The sequence below is a fragment of the Leptonotus elevatus genome, chromosome 15 (genome assembly GCF_054856555.1).
Source record: "Leptonotus elevatus isolate MCC_2025b chromosome 15, RoL_Lele_1.0, whole genome shotgun sequence".
Classification (NCBI taxonomy): domain Eukaryota; kingdom Metazoa; phylum Chordata; class Actinopteri; order Syngnathiformes; family Syngnathidae; genus Leptonotus; species Leptonotus elevatus.
Genome location: NC_141253.1, coordinates 8445787 through 8462346, shown reverse-complemented (window position 1 = coordinate 8462346; position 16560 = coordinate 8445787). Strand labels below are relative to the sequence as shown.

Here is a 16560-nt window from a genome sequence, read left to right as displayed (position 1 = left end):
GTTTATTTCGTACTTCCTATTTGTGTAGTAATTAAAAAATAAAGGGGGATTGATGTTGTGCTATGTTAACAATTCTGTCATTGTTTTCCAAAGTAAAAACAGATGTTTGCAAATGTTTTGTTTTGACACATAAGATAATCAGTCTTCTTTCATGAAGGACTCCAGAAATCAGTGAACAATTACTGTTGATTTGCTGAAATCAGAGGATTTGAACACTAAAAAATAAAAAAAAAGGCTCCAAACGACTTGATTATTGATATAGAAGTTGATTAATTTGATAATCGATTATTTTTGACAGCTCTACCTGAATGTGTGTTCATGTTATAGTCAAGTCAAGTCAACTTTATTTATGTAGCACTTTATCATACTGCAACTCAAAGTTCTTTACAAATAATGATAATAATTGTTTGTTGCTGTAATACTAGAGTAGCTCAAACTACCAAAGAAAAGTTATGTGTGTTTTTAAACATAGTTGGCCATTAAAGATGATTCGGATTTAATGTTATTTCGATGGCAATTTATTATTGTACAATGGAGGCTTTTTTGATACTGATTAACTCATTAACTCCCAGCCATTTTCACTGAAGCAACCTGGATTTTGACTGATTTTGTAAGAACCGCTGTTTTTTTTTGTGTTCTATTGCTATAAACACATGGTAGTTACCAAAATAAAGATTAGAGTCTCTTCTTTCATCAGGAAAAAAGTATATTTCTATCTGTTTCCGTTTTTGCAGCAATTAGCATTAGTTTCATCATTATTCACAAATCTGTGAATATCCAGAAGGGGAAAGAGCTTTTTTGCAACATGGCCCTGGTTGATCTCTTATACTCTGCTGCCACCTGCTGGCCGTTTTTGTAATAACTTCCATTACTTCAACCATTCTCTAAAGTTCAAAGGCTGCACCAAAGCCTTCTGTATGCTCTAGCATAAAACAAAAACAAAAAACACATAAATACGTCTTTGGGAGCGTGGTATTATTTACAATAGAACGTATTTATACGTTTTGGGGAGCAAATGTGTTAATGGACTTTTAATGATAACACACATAAGCTTTCAGAGAAGCTGAAACACTCATAACTATTTAATTGCAAACAAGTAAGTCAAAGTCGGTTCAATTTGGTACCCAAAGGACCAGTTACCTTCTTTGGTCATGGTAATGTGTCCTTCCTGCAAACTGTGACACATGCATCACACTTATGCAGACCACGCCGGCACAAAATATGACTGCTTGCAGGTCAGCCAGACAAGCAGCATGTTTTAATATTTTATGTGGCGTCTGTGTTTGCAGTTTCAGACGTGCAGTACGGGCGCATGGACTCTAATGTGACACTGGCATGTGGGAAGTCACAAATTAAGTAAGGAATTTCAAACGTGCCTTTGTGCCATCATGTTTGCATTTCTGTTTTGTAACTGGCAGTTTACTAAGGTATGTGGGGGATTCTTCGCTATTGTTACAGTATCAGTAAAACATTTTGGAAAACTACCAGAAGAAAACAATTTCATTTCATTTCTTTCATGGTAACGAGCCAAACTTCGGTAATGTAGTCAATTACTTTAACAGACTTTTGTAAATTTGATTCTCACAGTGCAGTTTGGAGAGAAAGTACCGCTGATGCCCAAAGTCTTCCCAAGCTTAATAACATGTTCCCCCAGTAGAAAACCAGTGGTGTGGCATCTCGACGACAGCCGAGCGTTACCATGGCACAAAGTAACATCGGATGGATCGTTAATCCTGCTGCACGTCAACCTTTCAGCCCAGGGCAACTACAGCTGCTATGACAACCAGGGACTCCTCCTTCACTCCATCCAACTTAGACTGGGCCGTGAGTGTTGACTTGTCTGCGTCACAAGGTCTCATTTCGACAACATTTCTCTTCATCTTTTAAGTGTCTCTCAGGTTTTGAATTTTCCATTTGTTTTTAAAGCTTGGTTATGTAATAAAAAAAAATAATTGCACTGTTGCCACTGGTCTTTGAAGAAAACACGAGTTATTTCCACCACATTGACAAAGACTCCACTTCCTGTGACTGTCTCTTAAAGGAAATGGCTCCTTAAATGCCCTTCCTTCTGAAGGACAGGGCACCACATACATAATTTGTTTTAGTACAATATATGAAGCCTCTACTACTACTCCTATATCTTCTTTTATCTCAAGGATAATACAGTTTCTAAATGAATATATAAAGAAGTACATGTGACTCTTGTTCTTCCAGACCCCCCTGGGCTGCTTAGCATTTCCTGTCAAGTTCCTAATCACAGTCTCGTTCGCTGTTTCTGGGTAGAACCAGTGAAGACCTTTCTTCCAGTCGAGTACAACGCCTCCTTCAGGTAAAAGACAATTACTGCAACTGAAGTGAACACTTGGTTGCAATGTTTTTGTTTGAACTCTTATAAAATATTAGTTGTTTTTTTTTCTTCTTCTTCTTTCATATCAGTCATATTGTTGTCTTTTTCAAGGGGTACTGGCCAGGAGTGGCAGCCTTGCCTAGTGGATGAAGTTCACAAGTACTGTGATGTAGAGCACCCAGCCTTCTGGCAGACAATCCACACGCTTAGAATCACGGCCACAAACGCCCTTGGTTCCGAGACAACGTCTGCCCGGTTTAAGTTAGATATGCTCTGTAAGTATGGAGTTTTTTTTTTTTTTTGTCTGACCATTTTCTATATAATCTATCCTGAATAGGGTTGTCACCGCATTTCCAAGTCCATTATATGTGTATTTGCCTTGCTTTTCATCTCCACATTCATCATTTTACAGTGGTATGAATATGTGTAGACATTTGAAGTCAACGTTAATTGATACGGGCAAGGTGAGGTGAAGGTATCTGCAGTTGAAGCGCTAGCTTGCTTCGTGACTTTAGTGAATTTCCTTTCGCTGTTTTTATGTCAAAGTGCCTCTTTGACTAAAAGCTTTCTTGGTGCATGTACGGCGAAAAGTGATGTGTCATTGACGTGTAAAAAAACAAAACAAACCTAGAGATTCCAAGTAAATGGATCTCTGCTTTGAATTGTTGAGAGTCGTTATCTTATTCTAAGACTTTTTCCGTCTGCTTTTTCAGTGAAACCGGACCCTCCAGAGTCAGTGTTGGTAAATGAGGTGGAAGGCTTTACAACGAGGCTGTCTATCTCGTGGAACGGTCCCTCCTCGTGGCCACTAGATGATGCTTTCCCTCTCATGTTTCACATAAGATACAGGCCACATGGATCACAATACTGGTCAGAGGTTAGTACATGGCCATGTGTGTTTACATTCCATTCGGATTGGTGAATTGACGACACGTCTTAGAGTTCTTCCCGTGATCTTAATTTGCTGTCCTTTGTCTTCCTCCTCACATCAGGTTTACTCTGAGGAGAGTCCAATGGTGGTATTTGACGCCTTGGCTGGCCATCCTCACCAGGTTCAAGTCCGAGCGAGGGATGAGCTGGACGCCTACAGCCAGTGGAGTGACTGGAGTCCACTGCACAACGGCCAGCCTTGGGAAGGTTAGAAAGGGATCACACATTGGCTTTATTATAAGGAAATTGCAGCCACATCTACAGGTGTATCTCAAAAAAAAATTGTGGGAAACTTGGTTTTGTTTTAGTCATTAAGGTCAAAAAGTGAAATTCATTTATGCGACCCGCTCTTACTAAAGGGTCTGTATGTCGCATGCCACATTTTTAACTAGTCTATTTCTACTTTTGATTTGATTTAATTTAATTTAGTCACTCACTAAAGCAAGTTGTCACAATCAAAGGACTGCTAAACACACATCTGTTTACATGTGAGCACCACGCTGACAGTGTCACGTGTGGTACAGAATTAATATAAAGTAAAAACAGAGAGCGTGGTGGGATTCAGATGGCCTTGAAGAAAACATTTGACAGAGAAACCTTGACTGTCAAACCTTGATTGAGAGCGCAGGGCTGGATGCATGGAAGCGCCCTTGAAACCACGGAAGAACAGCTTGCATGGAAGAGTAGGAATCAGAACCCTCTGCGTGCTGAGAGAAACCTTGGCTAGGGTACCTTGACGTACTGGCAAAGGTGTCATTGATAAAATCAGAGTGACTAGGCAAGATAAGAGTGACTAATACCGGACCATAGCAACTGCATAGCAACTGGCAACTTTATCATAAGATACATAGTAACTGCATATGCCTAGACAAACTAAGAGTGGCTAATACACCCTCATCTAACATTAGCACCATAAGGAAAAGAGTAAAACATTATCAGCATGAGGGACATAGTAACTGGATAAGACTAGACTAAATAAGCGTGACTGATGCACCGTCATCAAAATACCATCATCATAAGCGACATAGTAACTGCATATGACTAGACAAACTAAGACTGGCTAAAATATCATCATCAAACATTATCATCATAAGGAACATAGTAACTGCAAAAGACAAGCTAAGAGTGGCTGAATCATCATCATAAGGGACTAAATAACTGCATAAGACGAGACAAACTAAGAGTGGCTAATACACCATCATCAAACATGATAAGCAAAATAGTAACTGCATAAGACTAAACAAACTAAAAGTGGCTATTACACCATCATCTAACAGTATCATCATGCGGGGCATAGTAACCGGATAAGACTAGACAAACTACGAGTGGCTGATACACCATCATCAAACATCATAAGCGACATAGTAACTGCATTAGACTAAACAAACTAAAAGTGGCTAATACACCATCATCCGACATTATCATCATGAGGGACATAGTAACTAGATAATATTATATAAAATAAGAGTGATTATTTCACCATCATCAAAATACTATTATCATGAAACATAGTAAATTCATAAGACTAGACAAACTAAGAGTGGCTAAAATATCATCAAACATTATCATCATACCTTATCATCTCAAGGAACATAGTAACTGCAAAAGACTAGACAAACCAAAAGTGGCTGAAACATCATAATAATATAGGAAAAAATAACTGCATAAGACGAGACGGACAACTAACACAACCCAAAACACAGTCATAACATGAAATGGTAAATTGATTACCTTTTATATAGCACTTTATCCACACCATATGGAAACAAAGAGATATCAGACATTATCGTAGGTTGTGAGTTAGTGGAAAAGTTTTTCGTGAGTTTAGTTCTCATGTTGTCCTGAATGATTGAGTGCCTGACAAGCTGCTTTCGCACTGGCTAGGAATGTAATTGATTGGATAAAAGATCCATCCATCCATCCATTTTCTGTACCGCTTCTCCTCACAAGGGTCGCGGGGGTTGCTGGAGCCTATCCCAGCTGGCTTCGGGCAGTAGGCGGGGTACACCCTGAACTGGTTGCCAGCCAATTGCAGGGCTGGATAAAAGATGCATAGTCAAAACTGAATGTTGGTTTCTTTGGGTGAGGCTTTTTGGTTGCTTTTTTAGAAGGCATGCATGTAATGAAATGAGTTGAGGACAGCATGTTAGCAGTGATGCTTAATGTTTTGTACACGTTTCCAGTAATTCCTGTCGAGAACATGTGGGGCTCTCGAGTTGAGCAAGCGTATGCGTCGACAGCAAGTGACATATGCACGTGTTTGTGTGTTGATCCTGCAGAACCCGCCACATCTGAACCTCCAGAGGATCATTTTCCAGACTATTTTTTTCCCTTCGACACAAAGCCAGAAACCTCCACTTCAAAGTCACTTAGTAAGTCTCTTCAAATGATAAATGTGTGGCCATTTCCCCCCCCCTGCGATACAATGACACGGCTGACTGTTTAAAGGAGGTCCACGTGGATTAAATTCTCGAGTTTTGAACGAGACGGGAGAGATCGAAGCACAATTTGATCGCAGCGGGCAGCCATGGTTACTTGCACAATAAATAATAAGGCATCATTTACTGTTAGCACAAAGGTTAGGCTTGTGCTGGGCTCACTGCCCAAATGCAAAATGTACCTGCGAGCTGTCATTGCGTTCGATAGTATATGAACTCATGAAAAGATAATTGCATGAAAGCTGTTCTATATAGAATGCACCTGGCACGCTCTAAAACCACACGCTTAGCTTTCCAAACGCACTCCATTTTGCAAGAAGCTCATCTGTGAGTGATTAGACCTTCGAATTGTTTTGCGAACCAGATGCATTCTCTTTGTGTGTTCTCGTCAGTCCACATCGATCAGTGGGGATTTTTTTGACGTGCAAATTTGCCCTCACTTTGATTTGTACTTGTTTACGTTGCGTGGGTCTCTTTACTCTCAACATGTTGTAAATATTCATGTAAAGCAATGATAGCTTATTTCGGATGATTGATATATCAAAAGTTCATGGCGCACATTCACGGTTATGAGTTCTTAAAACCACTGTGTTTATTTTACTTTTGACATCTCGTCTCTTCAACCGCCGGCCTTCGGATTCTCATGATCTCTGCGCCTTCTTTTCCCATGAAAATTTGATCTTTCCTTTCCAGAGCCGGCTGTGCAGGATGACGGTAATTTGGGATTGGTGATTCTGCTGGTTTTGTTTGCCGTGGTTATCATAGCCACTGTCCTTTCCCTCATCTTTGTGGTTTGGTAAGAAGACATACTTGCAGTTCACAAAGACACAAAACAATATTTTTATTCTCTCAATGTTAGTATTGTTTGTTTAATGTGAATTGTTATCAGGGATCGGTGCCGATACCCGGCCTTATTTTAAGGTCAATACCTTAAAATAAGGCCGGGCTGGAAGTTATAAATTAGAAGAATAGAAAATTGTCATTAACTCATTCACTGCCATTGACGGCTATAGACGTAAAAAAAATCATTTAAGCTATTTCTATTAGTTTAAAAAAAAATATCACTTTTGTTAACAAGAGTATGAAAACCTAGAATTTTTTAATAATCTAAAAAAAAAAAAAAAAGATTATTAAAATTTTTAAAATATATATATTTATGTTTTTTAAAAATAAAAGATTATTAAAAATGAGGGGCATCAGGCGATTACAATTTGTAATCGTAATTAATCGCATGATTTCTCTAGTTAACTCACGATTAATCACAAATGTTGTATCTGTTCTAAGTGTACAAAAAAATAATTTCTAGTTTTTCAAACTTTTATTAACAAAAATGAAAAATAACTAATATAAATAGTTCAAAGGAATTTTTGACGTCTGTAGCTGTCAATGGCAGTGAATGAGTTCATTTCATGCAATATTAAGAAATAATGCTATATTGAAAAGGAATAGACCGATTTTGAAAAAGCATATGGCCGATAAAAGATCAATTTAAAACTGTGTTAACTTCAGGGAGCTATTTATGTAAATTTTCAGCTTACTTTATAAGAGATCCAGCTGACCCTGGGAACTCGCTGCACCTTCTGATTTTGTTTGAAATTAAAACTAAGATAAGTAAAAATGTAACATTTTCAGATATTTTGAAACTTTATTTTTTGTGTAAATAAAAAAAAAGTCCCTGAACTTTTTGAACTATTGTTAATAGTAAATCTAAAAGTTGTTCAATAGACATATGCTTAAAATCATTTCGACAACATTAAAAGTTAGTTAGTATTTTTTTTTTAATTATGATGCCAATATTTTATTTTTGGTGTGAAAATATCAGCTCCAAATTCCTTTAATCAGCCTGCTTGACTATTAATAATGGGATATATGCTGGCAGGTCTTTCTTTAAAGTTTTCTGTAATTTTGGGGGGGATTTTATGCACTAGTGGTATCGATATTTGGTATACTCTATTGCACTCATAATGGTATCTGTCTGGGGGACAAAAAATGATATCAAACATTGTTAATTGTTCATTTTTGTTTGCAGGGTGAAGCACAGGCGACGTGAACATGTGACGAAACAGGAGCTCACCTCTATGGTCAAAATGAAGTCCATGCCAGTTTGATGTGAGACAACACCTCTTTCATTTTTAACTGCACTGAAACACATGGCGACAGTTCTTGGTAAAATAATCAAAACAGTTCCCAGGTGCCATAATGGAAAACTGGAAGAAGAAAAAAAAACTCACATACCACCACATTAACAAGGCATTAAACACAGAATTCAGGATTTGCTCTCAAGTGCATGTCTGTATGTAGAGCAAGAAAAAAAGACTTCACGGAACGCATGGTGTTCCACAGGGTTCAATTGTGGAGCCTCTGCCGTTTTCATTGTTTCGTTGCTGCCTCTGAGTTCCATCTGAAGATGGTTGTTTTAAAGTTTTATTATTAAAGTCAGCGTCGTTTCTACAATTGGACTTGAAATGGGAACGTTTCGGATTCAGTGTGGTACGGCTCAGTTCGTGAGGGTGTGATTCAATTTATTTTTTGTGGTCAAACATGAACATATCGGGGCTGTAAATATGCCATTTTCTTCTAAGATATATATCGCTCTCAAAATTTTTTTTCTCTTTTTTGGTACACCCCTAGTATCATATTATGAGAATAAAAATGGATGAACATTTTGCAGTCTTGACGCAGAGGGTTGAACATCTGCTCATATCCAATAACATCACAAAAAGTCCCAAGATTGGTTCCTCTATCAAATTTGGTAAATACAAGTTGCTCATTTGGCAACACCGAGCAGACTGGCTCCGCCCCCCCCCCCCCCCCCCCCGTTTGCCGCGGTAATAAATTGAAATGCAAATCATCCACATCTGCAGGAATAAACGATATAATCTCTCTCTCCCTCACCTTCTTTGATGCCGCCGCACATGTTTCGTGAATATGATCACTTCCCACGCGTGTGGTTGCGCGTCTCCTCGGCTTTGCCCGTTTGGGAGATGGTTGCGGATGGTTGCGGATGTCACTCGTGGCCGCTGTGGCAAAGATAATTATAACCCCAAAAGGGCACGCTCTCTTATTCCGAATCCATTTGCGAAGTTGAAACAAGTGTCGTAGCTGTGAGGCTAACAAACAAACAAACAAACACAGAGAGGGGGGGGGGCTGAGTACAATACATTCCTAGGCTGACTTTATTATTCCCCATATTGATGAAATGCCATCAAATGATACATTTGAGCAAATCCAGTCCATGTGTTGCTATAAAAAAAGAAAAGAAAACGCACATGGGCTTGTAAATGTGTCCTCCACTCTGTTATTTACATCTGGCAGTGCTTTACTGATATGATATATGGATGTTTTTTAATGTGGCGTCCCTTCTTCGTCCTTCCTCCTTTTCCGCAGGTTCAAGTCAGACATCATCTCCTCCTCCTCAGCCCGTTCTAGGGCTCCTCCGAAGAGTCGGCCGCGGTGACAGCAAGCTGACATTCCGTATTCAAATACAATCAATGAACTAGAATCCGTTTCAGATCCGCGATGACGCAAAACAAACCCACCCTTGGTATGAGCTGTCATGCCGAATGGCATTTCCCACAATGCATCTGCAGCACGAGCCCCCTGTGGAGGATCTTATCTCAACTTTTTTTTTTGTTCAACTTTTATCTGGCAGCATTGAAGTGTCGAAGAGGCCTGAAGATGGGCAGCTGATTGTAAACGCGTCGTGTATTTACGTTTATTTTTATGTTGCGTGGTTATGTTCCCTTTTTTTTTTTTTTTCTCTCCCGTAAGCGGATGTCACACGTAACCCGATAAAGGCCTGTTCGCAAATCACCAGCATTATGACAACAACTAAAAGTGAGGGACAGTTGCATCTAAGTACGGTAACGTTTTAACCATGATGATAAAGATGAAATGAAAATGACATTTTCATCCAAAATTGGATGACTGACTGAATTAATCATTCTAAATGTTATCCTAAACATTATTCATTATTACTATCCTGTTTTAAAGGCCAATTAATAGACAACTCATTGATTATTAAAATCGCAAATTATTTGTGATAATTAATTAAGCCCACTGTGGGGTGAATGTTTGTGACGCTAGCGAATGTTGATTTCGCATCAGGGTTCGCTCAAGGTCGCAGTGTTTCCTAAATGTTCTTAAATAGTCTTAATGATAATATATATATATATATATATATATATATATATTAGGGGTGTGAATTGCCTAGTAGCTTGCGATTCGGTCTGTATCACGATTCATAGGTCACGGTTCGATTCGATGCCGATTAATCCCGATACAAATCCATAAATCAATTATTGTGATTTTTTTTTTCTTTTTACTCAAATTTTGAAAATACTAATCAATAAACTTGTACATGTACACTGTAAGATTTGTATGAAAATGTAATTCAAGCTTATAAACTGTGGTCCACCATATTTAACAAACAAACAAATCAAATTTTAAGGCTTAATGTTCCATGAATATGACATTCTTCCACGCTTAAAGTGTGATTCCTAACTCTAATTAAGACATTTTGTTGAATATTTCCATCAAAAATGGATCTTTAAAAATCGATTCGGCTGCATATTGAATCGATACGATATGCAATATCGCAATATATTAATAATTGCCCAATTGATTTTTTTTAACACCCCTAATATATATATATAGTAAATATTCTCCGTTTTTTTCTCCTTGAAAGCAAACTGCTTATCTTTGTATTGTAAATCAGTTGTTTACTTTGGGGGAGAAAAAAATTATCATTTTTGCCTATTTTCCTCACGTCACAGACCGTAATTCATTTATTTGTACACTTTCGAGGTGAAATATTTTCCCGTTTTGAGAAAAAAAAGATTGAAATTAAAACTTAAAAAGTCTGTTTCATCAATTAATAAAAAAAAATGTTAATCAAATGTTCAGCAGTTAATGTAGCAACTTCCCTGTCCTTCTCAACAATTCGGAGGCATTATCATGTTTGATGGATATTAATTACAAAGTCATTTAAATTGCAATATTTAGCGTTTGGATATCGGGGAAGAGAGTGATCCTTTGGGAAGCTGCTGCTCTGTAAAGAAATCTCAAAAGCGTTTGTTGAACAAGGAGCTTGTTCTCATGACAGTTTAGTAGGATTTTGTACAAAGCTATGTATGCAACATTTTTTATGAAGTGCAAATTTCTAAGTTTTGTCCAGGTTGCTACTAAATTGCCTGAGAAACACATCGGAGTTGAAGCAGCTTGCAAAGCGCAGCCCATCGCTGGCTTTGACACGGGGTTCTTTTTAACATGGCGCACAGATGCTCACACTCGCTGCTTACAAGCGACGGAGCAAAGTTATTTTTATTTTGGACAAATACGGTGACAGTACTGATAAGAAAGCCTGCACGACATAAAATCAAGAGGGGATGTATTTCCTTGAAGCTTCGGAGAGAAAGACAAAAAATAATATTTGGTCAGTTCCAAGTCCTTGTTTGGCCCTTTTTATTGCGGCCATGTGGTCTGGCAAGATAGTGGTGGATCACGGTGACCATGGTTACCTTTCTGTGCTTGGATCTTTGGTAAACAGTAATGACTGGGCAGTCAGTGCTCATGAAAAGCCCCTAAATACCTCAAGTTTGTTTCGTATTTCTTCTTTTCATATCTCTCTCCTGTGTTTTGTGTCCTCGTGATGACAATGTTTGTGATCCAAAGCTGTGCAGTCAATGAGCGACTGACTGACTGACTGTGTACGATGCATCAGGAACACAAGGTGCATAGATGTCAAGCTCGTTGCGGTTTTGACGACTGTATGTTTTCTCAAGCTAGCCCCACAGAAAATGCACAGATCCAGTACAAGCTTTGTTTTTTTTGTGTGTTGTTGTATATCACATGTATGTAATGCACGGAAGAGGATTTGGGACAGTGAAGAAGAAGAAGAAAAAAGGTTGCCGGTATTCTCACTTTTTTCTTGTGTGACCCAAATTGAACAGGAAGTGCTCCTAAATTGAACAGGAAGTGACCCAAATTGAACAGGAAATGACCTCTAACTTTAAAGTTTGACTAAAAAGGAAGAATCCTGCAAAAAAAAAATAATAATAATCATCTTCACTGGCCCTAATCCTCTTCCGTAATAATGAAACACATTTCCTGAACTATTTTATTTTTTTATCCTATGTACATAACCAATTTGGGATAGCACAGGTTAGCTCAGTTTTGTGTTAATTTTTAGCTCATTGGGAATTCCTAGATGTTAAAAAGAATTTGTACTATTTCAAGAATGGAAAGAAACATTGTGAAATTCCAGATAACAGCTTCAAAGAAGATCACTGAGGATAGTCTGTATTTCTGTCCCCAACATTGTGTATTTGTGTCTTGCTTAGTTATACAAAGCTGTTCTGTAGACTGATTATTCAAAGTGCTTTTCAGTGCCTTTTTTTTTTTTTTAGTTATGAGGGTATTTTTCCCCCCCTCACAATCTTAACAAAATAATTACATTAGCTCTTTTTTTATTGAATTTCAAAGGTCAAATGGGGGAAAATAATCTTTAAAAAATATTGCCATTTTTGTATCACTGATTGATCTAAATTATGACCAGCATGCTGCACACTTTCATGCAAGTAAAACTGAAATAAAACAAACGACGCACTTGGGAAGATTTTTGTCCTGGTTAATAAGATATTTTTGTAATACAATTACATTTTCTTTGGGCAAAGTGCAGTATTAGTGACTGTCCATAATTCCATGTGAATCCCCCCCACCCCCCATTCTCCCTGTTTCTTGTACAGTATATGATGCCAGGAGCCTGTTACTTGTACACTCAGGCATCCATCCTCAGATGTACATAGTCTGTTTTGTTTTTTTCCCTTCATATGTTTGCCAGATATCACTATAAGCTGTTATTCCTTTCCTGTCCTTGTATGTTTCTGTAAAAAAATAAATACTATTTTATCACATCATCAGCTTTTGAATGCCTTCTTGCAACTTTCTGTAGCAAACACACATTCAGGATGTTGTTTATTGAGATTAAAAGTGCATTACATTGCGGTTTTGTTCACAACTAAAGTTTTGTCTTTACATAGCAAATTGAAAGAAACCCACAATGTGCAAAACAAGTTTCGAGTAAATGGCAAAACAGGCTAATCGAATTTCTGGAAAATCAGTTAAGTTTCAGTGCACGTCGGCAGAACAATGCTCGGCTATAAGTATAATGTGTGACAAAAAGAATCCTAAGTATTATTTATACCATAAAAATCACAAGTGACAACCTTATTAAACCCTAGGATTACAAATGATTGTACAGTACAGCTGCACATAATGAAAATATCTAACGTAAAATCAATTCAATTACTCCTTAGGTTCATTACTGCCATCTAGTGGAGGGATGAGGACAGCGTTTTCTTGCCAGAGAAACGCAATGATGAACAAAAACTAGTCACATTCAAACAATGTGTATCTACAACAACCTTTTAAATAATCATAAATATGAGTGAAATTACGATACAAAGTTATAGGAAACCAAATTCATTTCTGTCGCAACAATAAATAGCAACGTGGTTTCACATTTCTAATGAATTTAAAAGGTGACACTTCTTAAGACATTTTGTTTAAAATAAATACTTGTGAGTAGTTGTGATCAAGTACAGTCAGTTATTACTGAATAAAATGTCATAAAGGCGAAGATGCGCAAACAACATACAGGGGTGTTAAAGGTAAGAAAGTGAACGTTCCTGTGATTGGCACATTTGTTTCAATTTTGTTCATAGTTTCTCCCCTCCATCAATTCGTTACACATCGATGGCGACTCCGTGTTTGGTGGAGATGACGTCTCTGGTCCCGGTCAGGTACATGAGCACGGAGCACAGGTGAGGAAGCGTCGCCGTGGTGCTGACGTAAAGCCAGTAGGGGAGCGGCGCCGTGTTCCCCAAAGGCCACACCCACAGGCCGCGGCGCACGCCGTCCCGCACGTGGTGCGTCGCCATGGAAATGAACAGCATCCACGGCAACGAGCACCAGGCGTCTTTGAGACGTCCCAGCCACATCAGGAAGCGGAGGGACAGACACAGGACGGGGATGAGGGAGGAGCAGTGGAAGGGGGGGCGCTGAGGGAGGGAGACGGCGGCCTGAGGGAGAAAAAACAAGAAGAAGCTATTTTCATGGTAGGGTTCTAAAATGAGACGTTTGATTAATCAAAATTGAACTGTGATTTGCAAGTTCCCAACGTTATGGATGTCCCCCTGAATGCACCATGTTGCTTACTTAGCAACGTTAGCGTTATGTGGTTCTGCTGTCCTTCAGCGTGATTTAACCTGTTTAATGAAAATGTACTATAAAACCAAACACACAACATTATTTTACACACATTGTGTATTTACATTTAAAACATCGCGAGCAGCTAATGCTAGTCAATGGAGCATCCCGTTGAAATGCTAACAGGAAATTAGCATTGACTTTGGGTGCGATTTTCCTTGAAATAACAAATATTCACACACAAACATTGTGTGCACACATACACACAGGTAAGATAACACTACTCAAAGGCACAAATTGTTCCCAATCTGTGAAAAACGAGTTATAAAAATTAATAAGAGTTTAATCGCAACGTTCTTCAGTTCTCATTTAAGTGTGTTCTCCAACCATGCATGGCACCACACTGCCCCTAGAGGCCAAACCGCTCAGTACCAGCCGGTAATATTTTCGCATATTTTTATTTTACTCTCTTACAAATGTATTTATTTTCTCGTTTATATTTAAAGAAATGGCATGAAATATAATCCCCAAGGTCCCGGGTTATTTTAGTAAATCCCAACACTTGTGAAAATAACATCAGATATTATAAATATAAATATGATGAACAAGAGTTATAAGAATGAAAATGAAGAATAAAAAAAGCAAGAGGCTTGAATTTCACATCATATTTACTCGGGCAAGCGCCACGATTGCTAATTTTGTTCCATTATCATCCAGCCCTCCTCTGCTCTTATACTAAAAAGCACCTTGAGTGACAGCGAGCCGGCCGTGTAGAAGTGATCCAAGTCAACGATGGACGCCAGCAGACCCGCCAGCAGCACCTCGTACACGTCGCTCTTCTTCCTGAGCCCGATGACCACAGCCCAAGACCACAACCCCACGATGGCGTGCGTTCCGTTGTCCAGGGCGGCGCGTAGCCACAAGTGATGCTGGATGAGCGGAAGCTGCAGGGCGTGGTCCGCCGCCACGCAGAAGACGCCCAGGCCGGCCGACGCCAGCAGAGAGGCGGAGCTGAACGTCTGCAACAGGGCCTGGGCCTTCTCGGTCTCCACGGCCAGGCTGAGGGGCATTGGGGCGCCTTCTCCGCCGAGGCCCACGCCCAGCAGCGGGGAGGAGTCCAGCTTGGAGTAAAAACCTTGCATGTTGATGGTGGTGGCCGCACGAACGCCACTGATGGTCAGCAGGACACTTGTCGACTACACAAATAATAATAATGTTAAACAAATAACATTTGTAAAGCACTTTGTTTAGTAGTCAAAATAAATACATACATAAAAAATGTATTTATTTTTTATTTTTTTCCTCAAAAGTATTTCATTAAATAATCAGTTAACTGCCCATGTACACAATATACACTCTAAAAACAGTTGGGTCAAAAATAGCCCAAATATGGCTAAAAAAAATGGACTGAGCTTCTACTTGGGTCATTTTGACCCAACTTTGAGTCAAGAAATTGGGTCTTTTAGTGTAAAACAACTCATAAATATTGGTCAGATCCCTTACTTGGGTCAAAAAAATGGGTCATTTTGTATAAAGCAACCCAGAAAGTTGGGTCAAATGGTCCCTTTTTGAGTGTACAATCCTAAATCCATGTTACATCGGTCATTCAATTATTCAGCAAACAAACCACCTTCATATGAGGCTAATCAAGAGTATTAGCTAGCATTATAGCCTAAATGACATATGACATTTTAGTCATTCAATTAGCCTTTTGGCATTTACACATATTAATTAATGTTAAGGGCTGCAATTTTCATTGGACAAATATAACACATTGAAAAAAATACACCTCAGATTGGCAAAAACAATAATAAAAAAAAAAAAATAGGTGATCATTTCGAATTATTTAAAAGTAAAAAGAATAACATATTTCATGACTGTTATTTTTTAACATCATAAATGCTTTTTAACATTATTGGATCAGGAATCATAATTACATGTAGCATCCACAAACGCGATTAAACTGCCACCGCCTTGTAAATCACGCCTATAATATCAACGCAACTACGTCGTTTTTGTTCGTCTTGTTAAGACAAAAAAAAACAAATGAGGTTCACCTTAAGTGCCAGGTAGCTCGGAGCTAGCGAGCTAACAAGCTAATTGGAGGATGCTGCATTGTGTGGGCTGACAGCGGATCGAGCTCTGCTAACGTCGAATAATGCTGCGAGCGAACACGCCATTCGCTTGCCGTCAAAGCACAATTTATCATCAAATCACGACTGTGTTGAGTATTGTTTTAGATGTGTTTGTCTCCCCAAGATAATAATAATAACGACACTCACCCCATCGTCTTGTACTGTAAGTCCAGCTGCAAAACACACACACACACTTCTTCTGATCTAAAACCGCAGTCGGACTCCAGTGGATATAGCTCATTAGCGCCCCTCAGCGGATTTTATTATGTATACCACCTTTTGTCAGTTGCTACTCATTTTTCACTGGCATATTTATCCAAATTTTCTATTGCTAATTAAATCATAACTTAGCATCACATAATTATCATCCCAACATCCCCCCCAAAATAATACATACTATTTATGATTTTCGTAGTACTTTTATGTGTTAACCACCCAGGCCACTGTTGTGTATGTGTTGAATATAAAGTATCTATGCCAACAATTTTTCCACTGGACTTAG

At 38.6% G+C, this 16560-nt stretch overlaps 2 protein-coding genes across 3 annotated transcripts in view; one reads left to right on the top strand and one right to left on the bottom strand.

The window, feature by feature from the left end:
• The window catches only part of il11ra (interleukin 11 receptor subunit alpha), a 33273-nt gene extending 20641 nt beyond the window's left edge, over nucleotides 1-12632 (top strand). Inside the window, exons 3-12 of one of the 2 annotated variants that reach the window (XM_086097132.1) lie at nucleotides 1290-1356; nucleotides 1658-1824; nucleotides 2215-2329; nucleotides 2459-2622; nucleotides 3061-3224; nucleotides 3340-3484; nucleotides 5557-5649; nucleotides 6409-6511; nucleotides 7745-7824; nucleotides 9103-12632. In XM_086097132.1, the coding sequence (XP_085953258.1) occupies nucleotides 1290-1356; nucleotides 1658-1824; nucleotides 2215-2329; nucleotides 2459-2622; nucleotides 3061-3224; nucleotides 3340-3484; nucleotides 5557-5649; nucleotides 6409-6511; nucleotides 7745-7823 (1097 nt within the window). In that variant the 3' untranslated portion in view covers nucleotide 7824; nucleotides 9103-12632. Of the gene's footprint in view, nucleotides 1-1289; nucleotides 1357-1654; nucleotides 1825-2214; nucleotides 2330-2458; nucleotides 2623-3060; nucleotides 3225-3339; nucleotides 3485-5556; nucleotides 5650-6408; nucleotides 6512-7744; nucleotides 7825-9102 lie in introns of both variants that reach the window. The other variant, XM_086097133.1, reaches the window with a different exon arrangement.
• A 41-nt stretch (nucleotides 12633-12673) lies between these two features.
• tmem267 (transmembrane protein 267) lies at nucleotides 12674-16253 on the bottom strand. Its single transcript, XM_086097134.1, has 3 exons — nucleotides 16206-16253; nucleotides 14670-15119; nucleotides 12674-13796 (listed from the first exon to the last, which is right to left on the bottom strand). Exons 2-3 carry the CDS (start codon nucleotides 15063-15065, stop codon nucleotides 13461-13463), a joined length of 732 nt encoding a protein of 243 aa, XP_085953260.1. The 5' UTR covers nucleotides 15066-15119; nucleotides 16206-16253; the 3' UTR covers nucleotides 12674-13460.
• Between the last annotated feature and the right edge of the window lie 307 nt (nucleotides 16254-16560).